At 39.2% G+C, this 26613-nt stretch overlaps 1 protein-coding gene and 4 non-coding genes across 5 annotated transcripts in view; all 5 read right to left on the bottom strand.

Annotated features, from left to right (window-relative positions):
• The window catches only part of IL23R (interleukin 23 receptor), a 63371-nt gene extending 36930 nt beyond the window's left edge, over window positions 1–26441 (bottom strand). Inside the window, exons 1-3 of the mRNA XM_012767231.3 lie at window positions 26346–26441; window positions 22768–23064; window positions 15450–15573 (exon numbers count right to left, since the gene is read on the bottom strand). Of these exons, the coding sequence (XP_012622685.1) occupies window positions 15450–15573; window positions 22768–23064; window positions 26346–26415 (491 nt within the window). The 5' untranslated portion in view covers window positions 26416–26441. The remainder of the gene's footprint in view (window positions 1–15449; window positions 15574–22767; window positions 23065–26345) is intronic.
• LOC142869872 (small nucleolar RNA SNORA40) lies at window positions 254–379 on the bottom strand. Its single transcript, XR_012918421.1, has one exon. It is a non-coding gene; the product is annotated as a small nucleolar RNA SNORA40 (small nucleolar RNA).
• On the bottom strand, window positions 4291–4397 carry LOC142869787 (U6 spliceosomal RNA). Its single transcript, XR_012918345.1, has one exon. It is a non-coding gene; the product is annotated as a U6 spliceosomal RNA (small nuclear RNA).
• LOC142869900 (small nucleolar RNA U13) lies at window positions 17370–17473 on the bottom strand. Its single transcript, XR_012918447.1, has one exon. It is a non-coding gene; the product is annotated as a small nucleolar RNA U13 (small nucleolar RNA).
• Window positions 23176–23278, bottom strand: LOC142869767 (U6 spliceosomal RNA). Its single transcript, XR_012918335.1, has one exon. It is a non-coding gene; the product is annotated as a U6 spliceosomal RNA (small nuclear RNA).
• Window positions 26442–26613: the final 172 nt, after the last annotated feature.

The raw sequence follows: 26613 nt of genomic DNA, 5'->3' as shown, positions 1-26613 counted from the left end.
CATAGCTCATTATAACCTTGAATTCCTGGGTTCAAACCAATTCTCCTGCCTCAGCCTGCTGAGTAGCTAGGACAAGCACACCTCACTAGTTTTTTTTATTTTCTGTGGAGACAGAGTGTATGGCTATGTTGCCCAGGTTGGTCTCTAACTCCTGGCCTCAAATGATTCTCTCACCTAGGCCTCTCAAGAGTGCTGAGATTACAGGCATGAGCCACCGTGCTTAGCCAACCCCTGTCACTTTAAACTGTCTCATAATATTCCTTCTTATATGTATCAAAACTCATACTGAACAATGAGTTCTGGGTTGCAAAAGAGGATTTATTTTTTGCACCTGTCTGTAAGTCCATGGATTCTCCATTAAAAAAAAAAAAAAAATGTGGGCCAGGTGTGGTGGCTCACTCCTGTAATCCTAGCACTCTGGAAGGCCGAGGCGGGTAGATCATTTGATCTCAGGAGTTTGAGACCATCCTGAGCAACAGCAAGACCCTGTCTCTACTAAAAATAGAAAGAAATAAGCTGGACAACTAAAAATATATAGAAAAATTTAGCCAGGCATGGTGGTGCATGCCTGTAGTCCTAGCTATTTGGGAGGCTGAGGCAAGAGGACTGCTTGAGCCCAGGAGTTTGAAGTTGCTGTGAGCTAGGCTGACACCATGGCACTCTAGCCCCAGCAACAAAGAGAAATTCTGTCTCAAAAAAAAAAGTGTGTGTGTATATTTATAATATAATATATATTTATATTTATATGTATTATATGTAAAATATACAAAATATGCATATATGCACACATATATGTATACATTTATACGCATGCATGTTTATATATATATTGTTTTACAACTATGTTGATACAAACACAAAATATTAATATTTTATATTAAAACATTTTCCTTAACCTAACAATTTATTTTTCTCTTCTGATTTTAAATGAAATTAAGCATTTTCATGGACTCCTATAAGAATTGTGGGCCTTAGCCCCTGTGCCTATTGTGTATATTGGTTAAGTCAGCCCTGGACAAAGCTTGAAATCAATGAGCTGCCTCTGGGAAAGAGCAGGGCATGTGGGTTCAGTGCAAGGGCTGGGAAACCAGACATTTCTATCAGGCTGTGGGGTGAGGGTGAGGATCTGGGAGGAGTCAAGAGGGCATGACAGATCTGCGTGGGGTAGGGGAAGGCCAACCTTCTGAGCAGAAACAGCTAGCACGTTCTGAAACAAATGAAATGACATGACATTTCTGAGAAAGTTCAAGAAAGGGTGATACTCCGGAGCATGAAAATTCGAGAAGTAACTTGCAAGGCAGCAGGCCAGGTCACAAGGCCTTATATGAGCTACCGAAGGCCTGGGATTTTATCATGTGAATGACAGAAAGAGAATGTATATAATTAGGTTCACACTGTTTTAAGGGTCTCTGGGGCTGTCTGGCACCTTTACGGAGGGTAGATTGATGGGAAATGAAAGTAGTGGTAGGAGAAAAATGAAAGGCTCTGAAATAATCCAGAATTGGATTATTAGTCTGAAGCAAGTGGAGGTCGATGAGGATGGATATGAAGGATTATTTATTTATTTATATTTATTTATTTATTTTTTGAGACAGAGTCTCGCTTTGTTGTCCAAGCTAGAGTGAGTGCCGTGGTGTCAGCCTAGCTCACAGCAACCTCAATCTCCTGGGCTCAAGCAATCCTCCTGCCTCAGCCTCCCGAGTAGCTGGGATTACAGGCATGTGCCACCATGCCCGGCTAATTTTTTCTATATATATTAGTTGGCCAATTAATTTCTTTCTATTTATAGTAGAGGCAGGGGTCTTGCTCTTGCTCAGGCTGGTTTCGAACTCCTGACCTCAAGCAATCCGCCCACCTCGGCCTCCCAGAGAGCTAGGAATACAGGCGTGAGCCACCGCGCCCAGCCTGAAGGATTTTGAAAGTAGAACTGACTGGACCTGATAACTGATTTCATGAGGGGAAGGGGCCTCACTTACTGCTGAGAAGGATGGAGGAGAGAGGGGAGAACGATGTAGTTTGGGATGGGGGGAATGGAGAGAGCTTTTAAATACTATTTCAAACTATTTCTCTAAGTTTTTTACAATAGAATAAGGACCTCTTACCAGTCCGTTCAACTTCATAAAATTCCAAATGTTATCTATTAATGTGAGGGGTCGAGTCATTGCACACCTGCAAGGCCCCGCACCCCCAGTAAAGCCGGAAGCAACATCCGGCTTCTGGAAACTGTTGCTTGCTTGCCTGTGCCATGGAAACTGTTGCTTGCTTGCTTGCTTGTGCCAACTTTGCATTGTTTGAACCCCTGTATAGTGGGGCTACCAGCCAACCAATCATGTTAAAGGTCAATGCATGATCCACGCGTGATCAGCCAATGCATAGCGTATGCGCCATAGGGATCAAAGGCACGCTGCAACCCCGGTCGGGGTCCTTGCCTACCAGAGTGGCCACTGCGTTGGTGCTCAAGGCTTGGACCCTGGCTAGCCAGAAAATAAACTCCTCTTGTGTGTTTGCATCCTCTGTGTCTCTGTCTTTCTGTTGGGTAGGGTGGTGACAGGTAGTCGACTCCCAACATTAATGCCAAAATTTCAAATTTTATCAATTGACATTGGTTTTGGACAGAAAGTTTGAGCCTTCTTTATTACACCTCTAGCCCCAAACAACCAATATTTTTAGAGAGGTAAGAGTTGGGGGTAGTGGTGAGGGGAGCGCTGGAGACTGCTTCTTCTCTCCTCTGGTCTCTGTGAAGAAGGATTGTCCTTAAACCTCCCAGCGTATGGTCCTGCCACGCGCTCTTGCTCACTCTTCCCTCTTAAGGCTGGCAGTAATTTTACTCAGCTAGGGCTGAAGAACTGGGCATGCGCAGCTCTGTCTCCTCTTCCCTCCCTTCTCCTGGGAGCCGGAAGCCCAGGGGCATGACCATGCTGGGCTGCTCCTCCAATACGCTGTAAGTGTCAGAGGAGTAAGCCCCGCCCCCCACATAGGGGCCCACAGCTGTCTGTGCTGGCTGGGTTGGGGGGCACTTCCATCCATTCTGGGAGGATGGGTGTTACCAAGTTCACAGTTGCCACCCATCGAAGCCGTGCTCGCCACTATCAGCTTCATCATGTAAAATATTTTCAAGATTTAAAATTATTTGAGTATTTAAAATTAATGTTTAAATATTACATTGAAGGTTTAAATACTTAAAATATTATAAATATTTTGGTATTTTGAATTTCACCTGCTGACTCTTTGGTTTCTCTCAGTGGGTTTAGAACTCATGAGAGAAACCTCCAGAGATGAATATAGGGCCCAACCTCAGACTCCAAAAAACACTGTACCTATTATCTGTAATCCATCCATCTGTAGCGTGGGATGGTTTCCACTCGACTTCCCTGAGTTTACTTTTCTTGAACGCTTTGAACTATCAACTCTGTGTTTTCTATTCTGAACCTTTCAAACAGATCCTCTACCTCCTTGGTAACTACATCCAGGTTACCATTTCTAGTTGGTCTTCAGTCCTTTTACTGTGATTTTTGCCTTTGCTCTTCCCATGAAGCTGCTCTTCTAAAATGATGTCCTTTGCAGGGCGAAGTCCTCTGAACCCTCACTTAAGCATTTGTCCTTCTTGATTACTCAAAGTTCTCACTTCCCTTGGCTACCTGGACGCTGTCTTCTGGGCAAGGTCCTGTCTCTCTTTCTTACTCCCACTAGTGACATCTGTCCCCCTCCAAGCCCCGGCCTGGGTTTCTCTCCGGGCCCTCTGACTCCACACACATCGAGGGTCAGTCCTGGCACCTGCCTTTTCCTTAAGCTCTTCTCCTGGGCTCACTCACCTTCCTTCAACCACTATCCCACGTGTATATCTCCTGCATATCTACACTCTTCCTGGGAGCTTCATTTGGATGTCTGGTGGGGACCAGAACTATAGCAAGTAAACAACTAAATTGCGTTTCACACAAATCAGCACTTCTTGTCAGTTTCTCCATTGTGGTCCAAGGCCTGCTCTCCTCCTTTCTAAATTTGCCATTTTTAACAACTTTCTCTTTCTTACCCTTAAGAGCCAACCAATTACCAAAGAAAGTTAATCATGTTTTAAAATATCATTTTCTTATTTTATCTTTTCTCCTTGTTTTGATAGCTGTAGCAATGGTATAGGCCTTATATTGTCTGTTGGATGTATTATTTATAGACTCCTAAGTTAATTGCATTGCATTGTGAAACCTACCTTGATATAGATGTATTAGTTTAAAAGGAAATAACCTTGAAATCTGAACAATGGTGGAAAGCCAAGTAGCCTACACTTTTATTTTTAATGAATGGAAATAGTTCACAAATTTGCATGTTTTCCTTGATCAGGGGTCATGTCCATCTTCATCGTACTGTTCCAATTATAGTATTTGTGCTGCTAAGGCAAACTCCAGCCTGATTTCTTTATCTAATTTTGTTAACTGTTCTCTGTCCAGGGGACTGCCTTGATAGGATTTATGGGGAAGATAGAGCTTATGGGGCTCCACCAGGTCCGGTTACTGCCATATGTCTTCCAGCAACTTCCAAATTTCTCCAGCCCCACAATATCCCACCTGGATTATAACTCACCAGCCAATTACATCTTTTGGAATTCAAGTAGCATGCTGGATGCAACACATTTATGAATCAAAATACTACAGAAACTATATATATATGTATGTATATATATATATAATTTATTGCTACTACCAGAGCAAGGCAACTTCAGTAAGTGATCAAGGAATCTCTCTAAGCCTGACAGTCCCTGGGGGTCTGTGGGGCAGGGGACTATAAAGCATGTAGGTTTAGCAACTATTCTCATTCAGTTCAGGTTTTTAAGTTCCAATGCACGTGCCTGTGTTGCCTCTACCCTCACACTGGCAGTGAGATCACTATGAACACCATGAGAGGATAGAAGGATATGTCATGGTAACTAAAAGCACAGGGTGTGGGGTTTAGAGACAGACCCAGGTTTAAATCCCAGCTTTGCCCTTTCATAAATTGTAGGACTTGGAACAAGTTACTTAACCTCTATCTACTTCAACTTACTACTCTGTAAAATAGGAATAACATTGTTTTGTTATGATGTGTAAATGATATCAGAAAGCAAGGAGCAGATAGCTTCACACATAATAAGGCACTCATTAAACAAACAATATTCATAAATTAAAAGGCATTTATGATATGTACCTTTGACACATTCTAAAGAGTACAAATGAAACTTAAAATTGTTATATTTCAACCAGTGAAATTTCTTTTATATTGCTTATATCTAAAGTCGAATTATGCCATTAAATTTAGATGCTTTTGTAGTTGCCTTATATTCTTTCTGAAATAAGATGGAACATAAATACATTAATAGAAAACTTGTTATAAGGTATGTTAACCTCATGCTAAATAAGAATTCAAATGTAAGGGCCGGGCGAGGTGGCTCACTCCTGTAATCCTAGCACTCTGGGAGGTCGAGGAGGGAGGATTGCTTGAGTTCGAGACCACCCTGAGCAAGAGCCAGACCCTGTCTCTACTATAGATAGAAAGAAATTAACCAAACAACTAAAAATAGAAAAAAATTAGCCAGGCACGGTGGTGCATGCCTGTGGTCCCAGCTACCCAGAAGGCTGAGGCAGGAGGATCGCTTGAGCCCAGGAGTTTGAGGTTGCTGTGAGCTAGGCTGATGCCATGGCACTCTAGCCAGGGCAACAGAGTGAGACTCTGTCTCAAAAAAAAAAAAAAGAAAGAAAGAAAAATTCAAATGTAAAAACGAGAAAATGGCAACTATGTGTAAATGGTAAGTAGGACATCTTTGAATATTTTCCAGTTAGAGAAAACCACATTACATGTTCTTAATTGGTTTGTGGCTAATTCTTTTATCATACCTATTGAGACCACAAGTCAAAAATGAAAATGTCTTCTCAAATTGACATTAACCAGGTAATTTAATTCTTCTTTTAAACTCTACCCCATAAATAGCACCTAGATCACAAAGCGCTATTTTAGTTGAAGAATCCAATAATAATGACTGACTACAACTTAGGACTATTTTTACATAAAGCTTATGACATTGTGATATAATAAGAAATGCGTATTTGGTATCTGCCTTGTTCCTGGCACACAGCTCCTAATACCTTTGGAATCTCCAAAGTGCTCATGAGATGACTGATGGCTGGGCCTCCTGTGTAGCCTCAGGATGGGGGCTGGTTGCCAGGGGAACCAAGCATGTGAAGAGAGGGGTTGGAACTTTCAGATACCACAACTCCCCTGGACTCCCACCTACCCTACCATCTCCAAGGAAGAAAGAGGAGATGAAGGTTGAGTAGATCACCAATGGCCAATGATCAACCATGCTTATAAATGAAGCCTTCATAAGAACCCAAAAGAACTGGGTACAAGGAGCTCCCGGATAGCTGAAGACATGGAAATGCCTGTGGGGTGGCATGCCACAGGCCTTGACCCATGCATCTCTCCTCAATCTGGCTGTTCATCTGTGTCCTTTGTAATAAATTGTAATATCCTTTATAATAACTGGGTAAACACAATGAAAGTGTTCCCTTGAGTTCTGTGAGCCCCTCTAGCAAATTAATTGAGACTCAGGAGCCCATTGTAGGAACTCTGATTTTTAACCAATGCATTAGGAGTGCAGGGCATGACCTGGGGCTTGCAACGGGCATATGAAGTAAGGGGCAATCTTGTGGGAATGAGCCCTCAGCCCATGGGATCTGATGCTAACTCCAGGGACATAGTGTCAGAGATGAATTAAATTAGAGGATGCCCAGCTGGTATCTGCTAGAGAATTGGTTGATGTGTTGGGGAGAAACTCTCCACATCCAACATCAGGAGTGTTGTATTTAGAATAGAGAGTAGAATTTTTCCTATGTTTCTTATAGAACTGTATGATGCAAAGTTTTGAATTTCTTATTTCTATTTCTTTTTTTCATGGGCTAATACATAACAGATTATTTGTTGAAGGGAGTCAGCATAATTTATATTTTTCTGGTGTTCCCTGAGCACCTAGCCCTAGTTGTAACTAATAGATTTTCAATAAACACTGCTGATTTATGATAATAATGGTAAATAGTGTCTTTCATTTGTTTAATCATTCATTCGACACATATTTATTTAACATTAACTATGTTCCAAGCACATCTGTAGACATTGGGGCTACAATGAACAAAACAGATAAAGTCCCAACTCTTGTGGAGCCATATTCTGGTAGAAACAAATTTTATATATATGTCCACATCAATACCACAGGTGATATATATTTATATATATATATATATCTGTGGTAATAAACGTTCAGAAGAAAAATAAAGCATAGTAAACAGGTTAGGAAGCTCTGAGAATAGGAATAGGGGATTTTATTCTTTAGAGAAATGGAGGAAGGCCTCTCTGTGAAGGTGATATTAGAGCAGTAAAGGAACAAGCCCTGTGGATCTCTGGAGAAAGTACATTCTAGGTAATATACAAAGGCCCTGAGCCAGGACCTTGCTTGGCCTGATGAAAGAACAGCAAGGAGATCAGAGGGTTTTCAGTAGGAGGGAGATAGAAGGAGATTCGAGATGAAATCAGAGAGTGTTGGAGGAGGAGATTTAGAAGACATGTTGGGTCATGTGTAGTCACTGAAGGACTCTGGTTTTATCTCTGAGTGAAGTGGGAGGTTCTGACAGAGGGGTGATATGATCTGCGGTGCATGTGAATAGGGCCTCTAGGGGGACAAAGCTGGAGGCTAGGGGACCAGTTAGGAAGTTCTTGTACCAACCCAGGTGAGAGATGATGTGGTTTAGACCAGAATTGTGGTGTAGGTGAGGTCCAGTTTTTAAAGATGGATCCAAAAGGTTTTGCTGATCAATTGGATGAAAGGCATGATAGGAATCCAGACCTGAATAATGTGAAGGATGGAACTGCCATTTACTGAAATGGCAATTGTAAGTCTGGGAGAAGAAACTGAGTGTTTGATTTTGAAAATGTTAACTTTGAGATAGCTTTAAGAAATATAGAATGAGATATTAGACATATGGCAGCTGCAGCTCAGGGGAGATGTTTGGACTGTGGATTCATATAAATTGGGAAGTTTTACACCATCAATTTGGATGAGATCCTTTAGGTAATGAGTCTAGATAGAGATAATAAGCTATCCTAGGTATGAAAGTTGCAGATAACAAGATGAAATCACTTTGTTGGACCCAGAAAAAATAGGGGAGAGAAGGCCCAAAGAAGAGAAGGCTCATGTTTACATGTCTGAGATAAGACCTGTTCCTGAGGCCTTTCTAAAAACCTTTCACACATCTCCTGCTTTGATAAGGCTTCTCACTAAGTCAAATTAACCTTGTCCACAGACACGATCTTATACCTAGAAAAACCTAAAGACTCACCAAATCCTGTTAGAACTGATAAATGTATTCAGTAAAGTTGCAGGATACAAAATCAACATAGAAAAATCAGTAGTGTTTATATATGCCAACAGAGAACAATCTGAAAAAGAAATCAAGAAAGCAATCCCATTTACACTAGCTATAGAAAGTATAAAATACCTAGGAATTAATCTAACCAAAGAAGGGAAAGATCTATACAAGGAAAGCTATAAAACTCCGAAGAAAGAAAGCAAAGAGGACATAAAAAAATAGGAAGATATTCCATTGGGAGAATTAATATTGTTAAAATGACTATCCAAGCAAGAGCAAGATCTTGTCTCCACTAAAAATAGAAAGAAATTAATTGGCCAACTAAAAATATATAGAAAAAATTAGCCGAGCATGGTGGCGCATGCCTGTAGTCCCAACTACTCGGGAAGCTGAGGCAGAAGGATTGCTTGAGCCCAGGAGTTTGAGGTTGCTGTGAGCTAGGCTGACGCCAGGGCACAGGCAACAGAGTGAGACTCTGTCTCAAAAAAAAAAAAAGACTATCCAAAGTAATTTACAGATTCAATGCAATCCCTGTCAAAATACAAATGGCATTCATCATAGAAATAGAAAAAAAATCCTCAAATTTATATGGAACTGCAAAAGAACCCAAATAGTCAAAGCAATCCTGAACAAAAAGAACAAAGCTGGAAGCATCACACTACCTGACTTTAAAATTTACTACAAAGCTATAATAACCAAAACAGCATGGTACTGCATAAAAATAGACACATAGACCAATGGAACAGAATAGAGCAGCCAGATATAAATTTCCACATTTACAACAAACTCATCTTCAACAAAGGCACCAAATACATACAATAAGGAAAGGACAGTCTTTTCAATAAATAGAAAGAAAACTGAATAACTATATGCAAAAGAATGATCCCTACCTCTCAACATAAACAAAAATCAAATCAAAACGCATTGAAGACCTGAAACTACTAGGAAAATAACATTGGGGAAATCCTCCAGGACATAGATCTGGACAACGACTTTTTGGGTAAGATCTCAAAAGCATAGGTAACCAAAACAAAAATAGGTGATTGGGATTACAGTCAGCTAAAAAGCTTCTGCACAGCAAAGGAAACAATGAAAAAAGTGAAGAGATAACCCACTACACATTCTTTAGGAGTAGTAATGCAGATAAGACACTCTCAGATGAACAGTTGCCCAGTAAAGGCATCTTCACTAATGAACTGACAACGCTGGCTTTGAGCCTCTGGAACCAATGAACCCTGTTTCCAAGCAGCTTATCACGTAAATCTCTTTTTGCTAGTGGAGACTGAGAAAAAGCATTCAGGAAGGTGGGAGGAAAAGCAAAAAGGAGTGTGTCCTGGAAGCCAAAAGAAGGAAGTAAGGAGCTAAGTGGTCCTGATAAGATAAGGACTGAGAATAGACCATTTAATTTGGCAATGGGGAAATCACTAGTGACTTTGATACAAGCTGTTTCAGTAGAGAGGTGGGGGTAAAAACCTGACCGAACTAGATTAAAGACAGGAGAAAAAGGAAAGTAGAGACAAACAGTATACATGACTCTTTTGAGGAGTTTTATTCATGAATAGGAGCAGAGGAAAAGGGTGGTACAGGACAAGCAGCAAGGAAGGGTTGCATTTTTCAAAAGGGCAGGTGCCAGGGCTTATTGGAAAGCTGATGGAGATGATCCAGGAAAGACATAGAGGGCCCTGGGTGTGGTGGCTCACACCTGTAATCTTAGCACTTTGGGAGGCCAAAGTGGCAGGACCGCTTGAGGCCAGGAGTTTGAGACCAGTCTGGGTAATACCGTGAGACCCTGTCTCTAAAAAATATAGAAAAAATTAGCCAGGCATGGTGTGAGGTGGGGCATGCATATAGTCCCAGCTACTCAGGAGGCTGAGGTAGGAGGATGGCTTGAGCCCAGGAGTTCATGGTTGTAGTGAGTTTATGATCATGCCACTGCACTCTAGCCTGGCAAGCCTGGGCGACAGAGCAAGACCCTCCCTCTAAAAATAAATAAATAAGAAAGAAGGAGATAAGGTGATGATGCAGAAGAAAGAGAGGAAAAATTGTTGGAGCAATGTTCTCCAGCAGTCAGGAGGATAAGATCTACTACCCACATGGAGAGTTGACCTTAGAGCAATGGTAGTTCATCTGTAGCAATCAATAGAAGGAAAGATCAAGTATGTGGGTCCAGATGTCAGTGAGTTAGTAGCTGGGGGAGGTTGTGGTCTTTCTCATCGCTTCTGTTTTCTCAGTAAAGTAGGAAGTAGCTCATCAATGGAGAGTGGGGAGGGGAAGATACTGGAGACCAGAGATGAAAGAAAAAGTAATGAAGTAATTTCCCAGCTTAGTGGGAAAGTGACTTGGCTAGTGAAATGTGTAAGACTACTGGGTGGCTCTCTGCACCCAGTTGAGGTTAGTGGTCATGAATCTAAAGTAATAACAGTCAGCAATGTAGTGTTTGTTCCCAGACACAGTGAGCTCTCTGAGCTCATGATTGGTAAGGAAATGGATTTTAAAATATAAACTGTTTCTTGAGTCCTAAAGGAATTATGGAAGCCTAACATCAGAGCCTTAAAAATAGCATTTGGAATCATATCTAAGAACTCTTTCTGGTTATTAGAAATATGCATGTGACGAAGAAGATGTGGCAAAAACAAGCAGTCCTTATAAACTGGCAGAGTAGACCACTGACTTTAAGTGGTCTAAAATGGTATCTAATCTAGAAACATTTGCCCTATTGGTCTTCCATGCTGCCCAAACATTCCAACATTGGAGTTATTCTAAAAAGTCTATGAGCTTGTCGAGCACAGAGATGATGTCTATATTTTTTAAATCTCTAGAATTTAACATGGTGCCAGGAAGACAGGAAATGCTAAATAAATATTTGCTAAGTTGACTTGAATGGAACAGAATGCAGGGCCATCATGCAATCATTTTTATTCAACAAGTATTTATGGACTAGAAGGCACTGTGCCAGAAATGATCAGTACCAGAGTTTTCAAGATAAAGAAAAAATGATATTTACATGAAGCTGCTAATCATAATAAGACAACAATAGGTAGATACTTATCAGCGGAGATTAATTTTTTTTTCTATCACCACCTATTGATGATGATAGAAAAAAAATGTTTAATCTCCGCAGGAGTTCGTAGAGAGTTTGTGAATAATGCAGTTCTGTCTAGTGGGGTCACCACAAAGGAGCTAGGGAGAAAGAAAGCTCTTGAAGCAACATAGATATATAATTCCTCTACTTTACAACATCAGCCCACCACCAGGAGGCCCCTGGTGGCCCTACTTTACGATTGGAGGAAACAGCGGGGGAATGAATGGGTAGACTGAGTAAAAGGCTTCTCTGTGTATGTGATTTTACTGGAAAACAGAGTTGGAAGTGAAACTTCGCAAATGCTGATCTCAACCTATCTGCCAAAGTGAAAAATGCCTAACAATCCAAGACTTAGAGGAGCTTTAAAGTTGGTGCTACCTCAACCACAACATTCATTATGAGCCAACTTCCTCCTTAAGGGAAAGATCTTTTCGTCAGTTAGAGAAATTGACTTTTTCTTCTCTATTTTTTTCAAGTTATTAGTCTGTTTTTAATTAATTATAAGATGAATAGATATTTGTTTCCTTTTCCAATTTGTCTGTGCTTATAGGAGATAGTGCTTTGAATTTGCTGAAGGAGAACATTCATTTTTATGCTAATCTTTTGTATCCTTTATGTCCTCTTTAAAATATGATGAAATCTCATTAATCTGGCCTCCTTCAATTTGGAACTTGGTTAGGTTTGTCACAGTTTGGCTATAGTTTACTGTTCGATTTTAGGAAAGACAAGGGGGAAATAATTTTTAAAATATATATGACCTTGTATTGTTATTTAACTAGATTGTGAAAGGGGAGCATAGGAAATGTCTATTTCTAGTTATCAACTAAAATAATCACTCAATAATATTTATCGATCACTTACTATGTGTCAGGCTCCATTCTAGGCACAATTGATTCAGCAATGAACAAAACAAAAATTCTTGCCCACACTGAGCTTACATTCTAGTTTAAATGAATGAGTGAATTTATTGTTGGCATATACATAACAGCTGGAAAATTAACCTTTCTTATTAGATCACAATCAACATCGCTTTCTAGATTTGTCCAAAATTACCATATTACTTAAAATAATGTAAATAAAATTATTTATAATATACTATAAATGGTCATTTTTATGGCTTTACATTAATCTTTCCCTCTCCTCAGTCAGGTTTGATGTAAGAACAAATCAAACTAGCCTACAGAGTTCACCTTGAGCCATGATATGCTAATACTCATTGCTATAGTCTGATTGCTGATGTCCCCCACAAAACTCACATGTTGAAACTTAAACCCCAATGCAATACTATTAAGAGGTGGAGCCTTTAGAAGGTGATTCAGTCATGAAGGCTCCACCCTCACAAATGAGTTTAATGCCTGTATAAAAGAGTTGAAGGCTGCGGTCTTGCCCTTCTGCCACATGAGGATACATAGAAGTCACCATGTATGGGGAATGGGACCTCACCAGACACCCAAAGTGCTGGCACCTTGATCATGGACTTGCCAGTCTCCAGAACTGTGAGCAATCCAGAACTGTGAGCAATAATTTCTGGGATTTTCTGTTTGTTTTGTTTTGAGACAGTCTCACTCTGTCGCCAGGGCTGGAGTGCAGTGGCATCAGCATAGCTCACCGTGACCTCAAACTCCTGGGCTCAGATATGCAACACCAAGGCCGGCTAATTTTTTTCTATTTTTGGTAGAGACAGGGTCTTGCTGTTGCTCAGGCTGATCTTTTTTGTTTGTTTGTTTGTTTGTTTGTTTGAGACAGAGTCTCGCTTTGTTGCCCAGGCTAGAGTGAGTGCTGTGGCATCAGCCTAGCTCACAGCAACCTCAAACTCCTGGGCTCAAGCAATACTACTGCCTCAGCCTCCTGAGTAGCTGGGACTACAGGCATGTGCCACCATGCCCAGCTAATTTTTTCTATATATATTAGTTGGCCAATTAATTTCTTTCTATTTATAGTAGAGACAGGATCTTGCTCTTGCTCGGGTTGGTTTTGAACTCCTGACCTTGAGCAATCCACCTGCCTCGGCCTACCAGAGAGCTAGGATTATAGGCGAGAGCCACCGCACCTGGTCAGGCTGATCTTGAACTCCTGACCTCAAGCTATCCTCCCACCTTGGCCTCCCAGAGTGCTGGGATTACAGGTGTGAGTCACTACGCCCAGCCTAAATTCCATTTTTTATAAATTACCCAGTCTAAGGTATTTTGTTATACCAACTCAAATTAACTAAGACATACCTTTTTGTTGTTGTTTTTTGTTGGGCACTGAGAGATAATTAAAAAAAATTTTTTTTGTAGTGGTAGGGTCTCACTATGTTGCCCAGTCTGGTCTCAAACTCCTTGGCTCAAGCAATCCTCCCCGCTCGGCCTCCCAAAGCGCTGGGATTATAGGTGTGAGCCACCGTGCCCAGCCTGTTTGTATTTCTAAGCATTTTCTACATGCAAGTCATTTCCTATAATTTGCTTTTTTTTTTTTAATCAGTTTTATGGTGTTAATCATCCTCATTTCACAGGAGGCTGCGGCTCAGCAAGGCTAAATAACTTTTACAGGATCACACATCTAGCAGCTATGGCAGATGTTGGACGCTAGTACTAAACTCTGTTTGCAATGCCCTTCTAGGTTCCCATCCAGATAGAGTAGACCTGTGACAATGTTCTGGCCAATGCAATATAGATGGAAGTCCAGGGGAGGATGTCCCTTGTGCTTTACCACTTTTCCAGCCTGGAATTTTGGATGACAAGCCTGCGGATACAGCATCTGAATATTAAGGCCGACACTAAAGAATGCAGAGCAGAAAAATGGAAAGAACCTAGGTCCATGCAGTACTACTGAATTATCATGCCAGCCATGTACTACATACCACTGGGATCTGATATAAATAAGGTCATGTCCATTAAGTCATTGAACTTGGGTGTTCTGATATTTGCATCATAAAAGATACCTGACTGATAAATTTCAGAACTGGAAATCAAATGTAAACCTCTAAAGCCTATGCTGTTTCCAGTGGATATTTCTGAAAGCATTCTCTTCAGTAAATCTATTCCTAATATGTTAGGAGTGACTTTTTTTTTTTTTTTTTGAGACAGAGTCTCGCTTTGTTGCACAGGCTAGAGTGAGTGCCGTGGCGTCAGCCTAGCTCACAGCAACCTCAAACTCCTGGGCTCGAGCAATCCTTCTGCCTCAGCCTCCCGAGTAGCTGGGACTACAGGCATGAGCCACCATGCCCGGTTAATTTTTTTATATATATATATCAGTTGGCCAATTAATTTCTTTCTATTTATAGTAGAGACGGGGTCTCGCTCTTGCTCAGGCTGGTTTTGAACTCCTGACCTTGAGCAATCCGCCCGCCTCGGCCTCCCAAGAGCTAGGATTACAGGCGTGAGCCACCGCGCCCGGCCTAGGAGTGACTTTTTGTGTAGTAAAAACAATCTCAGTACTCAAAACTATTATAAGTATTCCTTTTGATAAAGAGATATGTCCCTCAAAAGCTATATATAAAGAATTTAAACATGCATAATTTTGAATGCATTAAAGGATTTTAAAAGAAATATGTAATAGTTAAAAAATATTTGAAAAATGTTTTTATGATACTTAAATAGGAAATTAGGTGGTGGTTGGCAAGTTTAAAATTTTGTTTAGGAAATATATTTTCTGGGCTGGGCAGGGCGGCTCACACCTGTAATCCCAGCACTTTGGGAGGCTGAGGCAGGAGGATTGCTTGAGGCCAGGAGTTCAAGACCAGCCTGGGCAACACAGTGAGACACTGGAACTACAAAATATAAGAAAATTAGCTGGGTGTGATGACACATGCCTATGGTCCTAGCTGCTTGGGAGGCTGAGCCAGGAGGATTGCTTGAGCCAAGGAGTTTGGAGTTGCAGTGAGCTATGATGATGCTACTTAATGTTCAAGTCCGATTTCTTGAATCTGTGCTGGAGGAAGTATTCTGACGGAACTGGAGTGGAATTACTTATGTGAAACCAATAAGGAAGGAACCTACCTCTTCACATGCACCACATACTTAGTGTCTATGTAGGTGAGCTTCCCAGCGTTCCAGGTGCAAGTCATATTGCCTGAATATTCATAGATGACACAGGTTACTTCATCAGGAACATCTGGTGGGTCTGCAATAAAACATATCACTTAGGAGCTGCCATGAGAAACATGATGTTCTTCATAAAGTAGTCAGTTGATAAGCTGTCAATTTTATTTGGGAAATCAGGCTAATTGGCATTCAGCACCTCATTCTCTCTCTGCCACTTCACCTTGCAACCCACTTTGCCATCAGCCACTGCTCTGCTCCTTCATATACTTGACTATATTCTCCACTTCTTTGGGTATATTGACATGGTCAAGTTCCACCCATCCAAACAAAAGAAAAAAAAAAACAAAAACAACATCGCAAATTCTGCCTCTTCTCGGCTACCGCTATATCTTTCCTTTTTTATTAATAGCTAAACATTTTAAAAGAGGCTATAATTCCATTATTCTTCATCTCCTATTTCCTCTTGAACCCCAATCAGGATTTGGCCTCCACAATTCCACCAAAACCACTGTTGCTAATGTCATTAGCGACTTTCCATTCAACAAACCCATGATCACTTGTCAGTTGTCATCAAGCTTGACTATTGCAGCATTTTGATATTGTGCTCACTCCCTCCTCGAAACGTCTCTGTTTTAGGCTCTTGTGAAAGGGTTCTTCACAGTTTTCTTCTACTCCTCTGGCATACTATCTTCTCCTCTGGCATGGATCCCCCTGGTCATTTTAAAAGCTAGCTGTTTGTACATCAGCGGAATATCATTCAGCCTTAAAAAGGAAGGAAATTTTGACATACACTACAACATGCAAACTTGAAGACATCATACAAGTGAAGTAAGCCATGCACAAAAGGACAAATACTAGTACGATTCCACCGGAACAAGGTATCTAGAATAGACGAACTCGTAGAAACAGAAAGTAGAATGGGAGTTTCCAGGGGCTGCGAGGAGGGTGGATGGGGAGTTACTGTTTAATGGGTACAGAGTTTCAGTTGGCAATAGGAGGATTCTGGAGCTGTGTGGTGTGATGTGAAAGTACTTAATGCCACTGAACTGTACACTTAAGCATGGTAAAAATGGTACATTTTATGCTATGTATATTTTACCAAAACAACAAGATTTTTTTAAAGTTTGGTATTCACAGAATTCTATTTCAAGGCTCTCTCCCACTACCACACTCCCCCCCCCCACTCAGCTCTTTCTCTGGTGTCCATATTACAGAGAACTTTCTTACTTTTCTTCTGCCAGCATCTTTCCACTTTGAGAACTGACATCTCCCCAGTCCCTCACCCCAGCCTGATCCGCACCTGACCCGTGCCACAATGGCTGTCAACCACTAGGCTCTCCACAGAAGTGTGCCCTTGACCTAGGCTGACTAATCAGAGAATTTCCCTTTGACAATGAGCACATGACTCAAGATGAACCAATCAGAATTCTCCAAGGGACCCTTTCTGGAGCCATTGCAAAGGAGGTGCATTCTTCCCCCTGAAACTGCTGTCTCTGAGTAGCATGTGAACTGTGAATTGTTGGTGACCATCTTGCTGTCATAATGAAACTATTTTTTAACAGTCTTTAGGTTATTTAAGAATGAAGCCAGTACAGGGGAAAACAAAACCCAAGAGACGGGAAAAGATGAAAGAGTTCTGATACACTGAGGCTTTGGGGCCTCCGAAGCCTATGAAACCCCACCAACCAGAGCATGGCATTTGAAATTTTCATTTATATCATCCAGTAATGAATAACCAAGATCGAGATTTTTAAAAAAGAAGTATGGAAATATTGAGTGTTTATCATATATTCACTTTTCAAATGTTGTTCTCTCAGCTTATACTTATATGTGAAATACTACCTGAGATTTTTTTTTTAATTTCTATTTTTTGCACGTCAGGCAGGTAATGTGCTGAAGTCACAAAAAGGTTTGAGGGAGGAACATATCACAAGTGTGTGTGAACACACAGTCATCACTCTTGTGAACTACAAAAGGATCTGTCTGGGAAACTCGACTACTCAGAGAATGACAAGGCATGGAAAAATATGGGCTGATGGAGAATAAAACTGCAGACACTTATTGTGCACTTGAAGTTACACAGAAAGATTTACCTTAAATACAAATATGCTCTTTCACTTGACCTGCAAATCATCTACCAAGAATATTGCTTGTAAAATAATAAACAAATATATTAAACAAATACAAATTTAAAAATATTAAAATTTTTTTATCATTTTATCATTGCAAATCAAAATGATAATAGATATTTAAGCCTATCAAATTAGCAAGGATTTGGGAAAATGGTACTATGCAATGTGGGAATGGACTCCTGGAAATCCTCTAACATACTTCTGGTGGAAGTACAAATTGGTACAACTTTTATAGAGAGCACTTTACATACCACAGTCTTTAAAAGAAGTAATATCTTGCAACCTAGCAATTTTACATCTATGGATGTACCCTTAATGAAATGTTCATAGATAAATATAAAAATATTTGGCTAAAAGGATGTGCCCTTAAAATGTCCCTAATAATAAATAAAATTGTAAGCAACCTCAATACCCCAAAACAAGGTTAAATAAACTATACATATGTATATATGTATACATATATATATGTATATAGAATACACTTCTAAAATACACCCCAAAAGCAATGTTACAGAAGATAATTGAAGCACCTGACTTTTGGGAGGCATTAAAGGTATATTTAATTAATTTAATTAAGAAGGTAATGATCATATAATAAGGTGAAAAAGGCAAAATAGTTTGGTGTAGTGGTTTTATGAGAGAGAGATTGACAAAGAGAGAATGAAACTTGAAAGACATATTCCAAATTATTAAAGAGGGATTATGTTAGTGATAAAATTGTGTGATTATGGGGACAATGGGTATTTCTTTTTTAGCTGGTCTAAATTTTGATAATTTTCTATATTGAATGCAATTTGATTTAATAATTAAAAAATTATTTTCAAACAGTGAAAATACACTAAAGTACTTTAAAACATTTTGGTAACTTGCAACATTGAGTTACTATGGGGAGAAACTTGGCTCCAAATAGTGTAAAAGAAATCTTTGTTTTAATTGAGCCTTAAAGAAGGTAGGTGTGGAAACATTAATTTAAATCCCTTCAGAGATTGAGTTGTGGTTTCTCATTGATTACAATGAGATAGATCTCAATGAGTTAGAGTTCACTGCCAGGTTGGTTATTCAATACCTAGGAGTAAAGCCCTGCAATATAACTAGATACTAGAGAATATCCTAAAATATACAAGGAGGAGGCTTACATTTTTGTTCTTTCCCTCAACTCTCCACACCCGTTATTGGGACCCTCACTAATCACAGGCCTGGTTTCTTGTTAAGCCAAGGGTCATTTTCTACTGAGAGCTTCTTGAGGGAGTCTGTGATTCCCTTTTCTTTGCATTTCTAGCATTTAACACATTTTTGGTGCATAGTAGTAACTACCCAACGAAGTTTATTCCATTGGCTTGGAATTGGTTGGCTTGATTGACAAGATGATTATGAGAAGGAACAAAATGAAGAGAGGCACAAAGCTTCTGGTAAAGATCTCTGCAATTTCTTACCCAGGCAGGGCACAGGCCAGCCTAATTGTGTGGTAATGACACTTAATAGCAATGTTAAGGACAATATTGAGGGTCTTTTATTGAATAACAAATCTGCTCTCACCACTATAAGTAGAAGTCAAAGAAGGTTAAAATTCAAGTCCAAGATGCTTAAAATTCTAAACAAATGATTAAATTAAAACATGACTGTGTGCAGTTTATTTTAATATCTTAATAAAGATATCTTGTAATGTTTTATCCTATGATTGCTGTGGCCCTGTTAACAAATTTTTCATAATATGTGTGCATTTAATCACAGATTAGAATCTAAGAAGTGTCTAGGATTGTGGCTAAAATGGAAATTGTGATAATACAGTTTATATTTCAGAAATGATACATTAAAGCAAAGAACGTTTTAAGTATATTTGGATATCTTTTCAGGGAAAGCAATGATTCATTTATCTTCTGTCTTTTATGATTTGTCTCCAGTCTAAAAAATACATATAATCATTTTGTTCAAAACAGTGATGATAAGTTGACATAGTAAAGCTCACCGTACACATATCCTGTGATCAAAGTGGTCCAGTGAAAGCAATGTGATTTCTAGAATGCCACAATAACCTCAAAAACCTTTTTTTGACCTACTTAAGTAGGAAGTTTTGTTTGCTAAGAATGCGAAGCCAAGAAGACATTCAGCTTGAATTCAGGGGTTTGAGTAAACTCTTACCTGGCAGTTACATGTTCATACTCATAACCAGAGGGCTATGTAAGGAGTTACAACTCACAAATTAAATAAATGGAAAGACTGATGTTCTTTCTAAACAGCCATTAACAGAGAATGTAAGTGTTTCTATTAGGTTGTCCGAGAAGGGGAGCCAAGTCCATTCTCTTACTTTAAACTTTGCCTGGTGTTGGGTTTGTGGGCAGAGGCCTCTCAGCCAACGCAGGGAGGACGCTTGGGGGTGATCAGTTACACATACTGCAGCACGGGGAAGGAGGTACTGAATTAAATTCATAGGAGCCCATTGTTTTGGACTAAGCTCCTATAGAAGGCCCCAACAGACCAAGCCAAAATGAACTCACTCTTGCTAAGTGATACAATTGAGCTGAAATCTTAAGGAAGCAGGTAAACCCCCAAACAGACAAGTGTTTTCTGAAAAGAGAAGTGAAAGGGGCAGCCTTGCAAAAATAACAGGAAAATACCCAATCCTACAGTTTCCCCGGTAACAGTTAAAGATCAATCCTATGAGTTCTCTAACAGTTGCCCTGCAGGAGTTGCATTTTGCACAACTTCTGAAAAGAGCTGAATGAATGGAAAAGAGATGTGAAGCTCTCTCTTTTTCAAAGTTGTTTTTGAGAATCTGATTTTTACAGTCTAAAGAGTCTGGAGCAAACAGCAGGGTGTGAGCTCCAAGCCTCAGCATGTCTGGAGGACACAGTCACATCTCCCGTGATAATCCCCTCTACAAGGAAAGGCAGGAAACCAAGTCTTGGACTTCGACATCCTGTTGCCGCTTTTGTCATCAACTGACAACAATCACTATTTTCTTCTTTCTCTTCATTTCCCTTAAAATCAGCAAGTGGCTCAGCCTCAATACTGGCACCCCCCCTTCTCTTTCTTTGAGATGCCATGCCATCTCCCTGCTCTTCCCACCCCAGCTTCACTCTTTCCTTCTAAGAAGATAAAATCAGCTTTTTAAAAAATGTTTGCTATATCTTAATTTCTGCATGAGAACTCTTTTCCATCTCCACTGTAGCACCTACTAGGCTTTCCACCCTGATGAGAAGATTCACAGCCACTAATCAGGAAGGGCCCAGGTAACCTGAGCTGGCATGATTAGGAAATCCCCCCTGCTTTAATTCCTACAAGAAAAATAATATGGAGTAACCTGTTGTTAACCCATCTTATTATTATTATTACTACTATTATTATTATTCTGTTTCTTTGTTCCCACCTTACAAAAACCAACTGTTCTGTCATGTCCAGTGGAGCACCTATCTATTTTACAGAAAGAGATGCTATCCAATTCATGAATCACAAATAAAAGGCAATTAGATCTAAAAACTAACTTTGTTGAAATTTTATCATACAACAGAGGGAATATTTATTTTACTTCCTTTTTCCCTCTGGCTTACATTAACAAGTAACCATTTCCCATAACTGTGGAAGTTGCTTATTTGCCCTGTGAAGAAACTGTATAGTATCTTACCCCTACTCCCAGCCCAAAGGATAAATAGTAAAGTATTTAACATCGAATGTTGGTTATGTTTCCTGAGGATGTGGACAAGCTAAGGAGATTAAGTACATCAGATAAGATATCTGCCTGGGGTTTAGCTTTCACAATTTAGGGCAAGTTTAGCATGTTTAAGGTATTAGTTTAAGGCAACTTTATACTTTGACACCGAAACTTACCGACTTTCCTTGCTCAACTCACCTCAACCATTTCCTATAGTTCTTCTGTCTTTTACAAAATATTCAAGATCAGCTGCCCAGAGTTAAGTAGGGCAATGACCTCATTACAGAGCAAGGAAACCTCTTGCTTTTGGCAGCCGCTAGAGGGTCAGGCAGTAGTGGTGACATTGGCCTGGCTCCAGCTAAAAAAGTCTGGAGGTGAGGAAGAGGCTAGAACTCAGATTTGATTCTCAAATGTATGGAGGAAGGGAGCATGGCAAAGAGCCAAATCCCTTTAATTTTCACTGAAAATGGGCCTAGGTGCCATAGAGAATGAGTCCCTAGGTTAAAACAATGCTGAACTTATGAGTCGCCCCTTCATAACAGTAGAACCAAGAATTAAGTATATCATTATATAAGTCAGCCCGTATTACTGTAGTAAACACCTTCAGAATACTAGGAATAGAAATTGAATTTAGTATATATTTTTAAGGTTAACTTAACCATTTTCATTATTAATTATAGTAACAAACATAGTGACTCACAACTGGAATCGTGGGAGTAGGAACAGGGGAATGTATCAGAATCTCCTCATGTTTTATCAAAAGGATGCATTTTTAAGGATTTAGGCATTGATGTTGTGCTTTAAACTTTATCATATGCTTTCAATTAAGTTATTGAAATTCAGGGTTTAATGCAGCCTGTATAGTTAGCCTCATCTTATAGGCAAGATGTTGAGGCTTAGATTGGTCAGGCAACCTGTGCAAAGTTCAGAAAGCTAGAAGCACAGCGGCAACATGAAGCCAGTTTTGCAACTCTCCCTAAATCTTGCCTCAAAATTTCTCATGGGATCATCTTCAAGGTTGATGCTATTAGTTTGGAAAGCAAATAAAAGACATAAGTGAAAAAATGATGAAAAGAGCAACATTTAAAATCTGAAGATGTTGGCCCTCACATACTCAGTTTGTAGCCAAGTCAGTAGTGAAAATCTGTTTTTTGAATGCATTGGCAACATTTTAAAATTTGGAGAGTTCACATTAATTCTGTCTTCCTTTGAAGAGGCAAAAGATTTAGGAATACTGGGCCCCCAAGAATGCTGGATTTGGGACTAGTAGATCATCTCTGAGCTTTCTTCTCTGCACTGGCCCCACCAACCTCCTTAATTCATAACCTTCACCAACCTGGCCCTGGAGACGTTTGAGTTTGCATTTCCCTTATTAAACCAATCTAAGAAGTGAACTACATCGATTTACCTCTATTTTTAGAGAAGACTGGTAATTACCAGTTAATTGTTAGACTAGCTTTTGTTTGCATTTGGAATGTGCCCCGACACTTACATCCGGAAGAAACGTCTGTTCCACATATCAGTGTCTCTTGAAAACGTCCTGGACAGTCCGCGGTACAGTACACAGAGGCCTGCGGTTCCACAAAGTTTTTATACCAGAGTTGAGCTGTTGTTTTGTTAATCCTGGTGATTGGAAATCTTTCTTTGATGCCATTTTTATAAAAATAAATTTTCCTTGGTTGGCAGTTCTTAATTGTTGCTTGGCAATATATGGAGATATTCATACCCATCTTAAAGATTGTTGCTGGTTCTACCCAGATGTGGCCAGAGCAGTTTATATTTGTAATTCCTAGAATTAAGTAGATAAAAATAATAAATTTTACGTAAAAGATTAAAACAAGAGATACAGAAAAATATTCTATTGCATTTTAAATGTATTGTTTTCTATTTTTTTTCTTTTAAAAATATTGAATGCTTCACAAATTTGTGTATCATCCTTGCATAGGGGCCAGGCTAATTGTCTCCATGTCATTCCTTTTTTTTTTTTTGGAGACAGAGTCTCACTTTGTTGCCCAGGCTAGAGTGAGTGTGGTGGCATCAGCCTAGCTCACAGCAACCTCAAACTCCTAGGCTCAAGTGATCCTTCTGCCTTGGCCTCCTGAGTAGCTGGGACTACAGGCATGCACCACCATGCTGGGCTAATTTTTTCTATATATATTAGTTGGCCAATTAATTTCTTTCTATTTGTAGTAGAGACAGGGTCTCGCTCTTGCTCAGGCTGGTTTCGAACTCCTGACCTTGAGCAATCCTCCTGCCTCAACCTCCCAGAGTGCTAGGATTACAGGCATGAGCCACCACGCCAGGCCAATTGTCTCCATATCATTCTAATTTTAGTGTATGTGCTGCTGAAGCTAACACTATTCTTTTCTATTAATTAAATGATTTTGATTGGAAAAAAGTTTTAGGACTAAGTGTATGTTTGTTATTGTTCAGTTTATTATAGTGTTTATATCATGTATCTATTGATGTTCAACATCATGACACAAGACTAGAGTCAGCCTTGAAGCTTTTCTAATTGTCTAAAGAGCAAATATAATTAGCTCTCCTACTCTAAAGTGGAGAACTGAGGAATTATGAAGCTACATCACTTTTCAGAGGTAAGATTAAAAATAACACTGGACACTGCAAAATCTGAACCCCCTTCTCTGACTACTCAACCAGTTTTTTGTGTTTTTTAGATAAAGGCTACTTTTATCAGCAAATTATGAATATAATGAATAAAACCTTACTATTGTCAATGACAAAAATCTAGTGCTTGATAACCACATAAAATTCATCTTTAATATAATAGTATGGGAAATGTTTAGAAGATATTGTTTAAAAAAGGCAAGTTGAAAACATATTTAATGCAGGCTCAGTGTTAGAAAAGTAAACAGATGAATTAATAAAAAGAAAGATATTAATTAAGATATTAATTTTTCATTTTTAAATTGTATATTTCTGTGTTTTAAAAATTATGTAATGAATGTATTACTTTTATAATCAAAAAACAATAATTTAAAATCATTTTTAAAACTCAAATGATAATGCCATGTAATACTAATGAAATGAAATTCACATCAAGAAAAACATTTTAATGGTTCTGTCAAATTTATATAGGCTTTTTCTGAGAATACCTTGTATTAAAATATCTTTAAAGCTTATCAAAATAGTGATAATTAAAGACCAGTATTTGATTTTTAAAAGCCCTTATCTTTGGAACATAAAGCTTAAAGAACTAATTTGCTGTATAATGTAAATGTAATCAAAGATTGCCATTCATGTAATGAACACTTACATATAAATTATAAATATTAAATGTTGAAGTAACAATAAAAATAATTCTATCATCATCTATAGGAGATTGAGGCCAAAGATAGGGAAAGGAAGTTTTAAGAAAGTATCTGGCTACTTTAAATAAACTCAACAATTCAAGTTTAGACAGACTGCATCTGCAGCACCTTCAAGAAATATGTGAATACTGCAGTATAATGAAATCATTGTGATTAGTCTTTGAGAATACGCAGAAAATGTCAGCTGGGTGAGGTGGCTCACCCTTGTAATCCTAGCACTCTGGGAGGTCAAGGCAAGAGAATTCTTTGCGGTCAGGAGCTGGAGACCAGCCTGAGCAAGAGCAAGACCCTATCTCTACTAAAAACAGAAAAAAAATTAGCCCAGCGTGGTAGCTGCACCTGTAGTCCCAGCTACTTGGGAGGCTGGGGCAGGAGGATCTCTTAAGCTCAGGAGTTTGAGGTTGCAGTGAGCTATAATGACGCCACTGCACTCTAGCCCAGGCAACAGAGCAAGACTGTGTCTCCAAACAAACAAACAAATATGTCAACAATGTCAGAAGACTTCAGGTTTGGACAAATGTTCTCTTGGTTTTCAAAAATGGAAGGAAGAACCCCAGAAATTCTGGACCACTGAGCTTCACAACATTCAGAAGTGAATTGGTAGGTCAATGGTTTTTTAGTACACAGAACAAAAAAAATCAGTGATCAATAGGAGTAAATGTGGATTATACAATAATATATAAAATAATTTCTAATGGATAGCTGGAAGGTGTCTAATACCGGGTCACAAGGGCTCATCTTATTTCCATATGCTTATTGCCTAAAGGTATAAACAGAAGTCCTGCTTATCATTTTGCATAGTTCAAGAATCTGAGAAAGACAGGTGGTATCTTATTTCCCCTCACCCTTCTTGGACAGCTGTTGACCTGAGTTAGGAGGTGTCTAATATCATCTAGCTGAAGGAGTCCTGGTTCTAATGATGGGACTACATCTATAGCTGCAATATAATTGTGTCCCAACCTATAGATGATGATTTTGCTTTTGGCAGAATTCTGAGTAACCTGGTGTGCAAAACTCCATTCCAGAACCCTGCCTTGGTGTTGTTTGCTTCCCAATAACTGAAGCCCTGTACCCTGCCCAGGACACTATTGTCCTCACCAGAAACTCCCAAATTCCAACTGCTACCCTGCCTGAACTTCTGATGATCCCCTTCTTGGATTCCTCAAAGCTGCCTATGCCTGTCTCCCAGGACTCTGTTCTCCTGCATAGGGTCAGATGTTTCTGTGAATTATAGATAGGAATAATAATGACACATGATTATTTTTTTCTTTTCTTTTTTTTTTTTTTTTTTAGGTTACTGATCACCTAAGTGGCACATGATAGTACTGCGCAAAGTTTTTGTGAGGAATAAAAGGCTAGCCCAGAGCCTGTCACATAGTAACCATCAATAAACGGTTTGTGAAATTAAATTAAATTCAAATGTTAGATAGATTATCATATAACAGTCATAATCATTTAAAGATAGAACATGGCAACTGAAAGTAATAAGCTCCTTTGTGGAAACAGTTATATATTAGTTAAAGGGCTGTCCATCAGGGATATTTGAGAAAGGAATCCTGTATTTGGAGAGAGGTTGGATCATTTTTATTTAATTCCACATAATTTTTATGCATATATAATTTTCCCCAATATAATAATTTTTGTATTCTTCAAAGGTCCTAGCATAATGCCTTGAAAATAATAATCACTCAGTATTCCATTAGTTGAATAAAAGAGACAGATATGCAAAATACTATACCTCCATGACACCAATTGAAGAGTATGTAAAGAGCTATTACTGCATCCCATTGAATAATGACCTGATTCATGTCTGGATTTGGAAAAATGCCCTTTGCTTCCCTCTGGAAAAAAAATATGAAGAATATTTAAATTGTAATATTTTGATAAAATAATAAAAAGCATTACATTTTTTTTCCTTAACAGTTATTGTCTTTGATGGGAACCTTTGATTAGGAAGGAAGAAAACAGGGCAAAGAAATATTACATGTTGTATCGAGAAGGTACAA

Source organism: Microcebus murinus, chromosome 2, assembly GCF_040939455.1.
Source record: "Microcebus murinus isolate Inina chromosome 2, M.murinus_Inina_mat1.0, whole genome shotgun sequence".
Lineage (NCBI taxonomy): Eukaryota > Metazoa > Chordata > Mammalia > Primates > Cheirogaleidae > Microcebus > Microcebus murinus.
The sequence above is the reverse complement of the archived record's forward strand: the minus strand, read 5'-3'. Positions and strand labels throughout refer to the sequence as shown.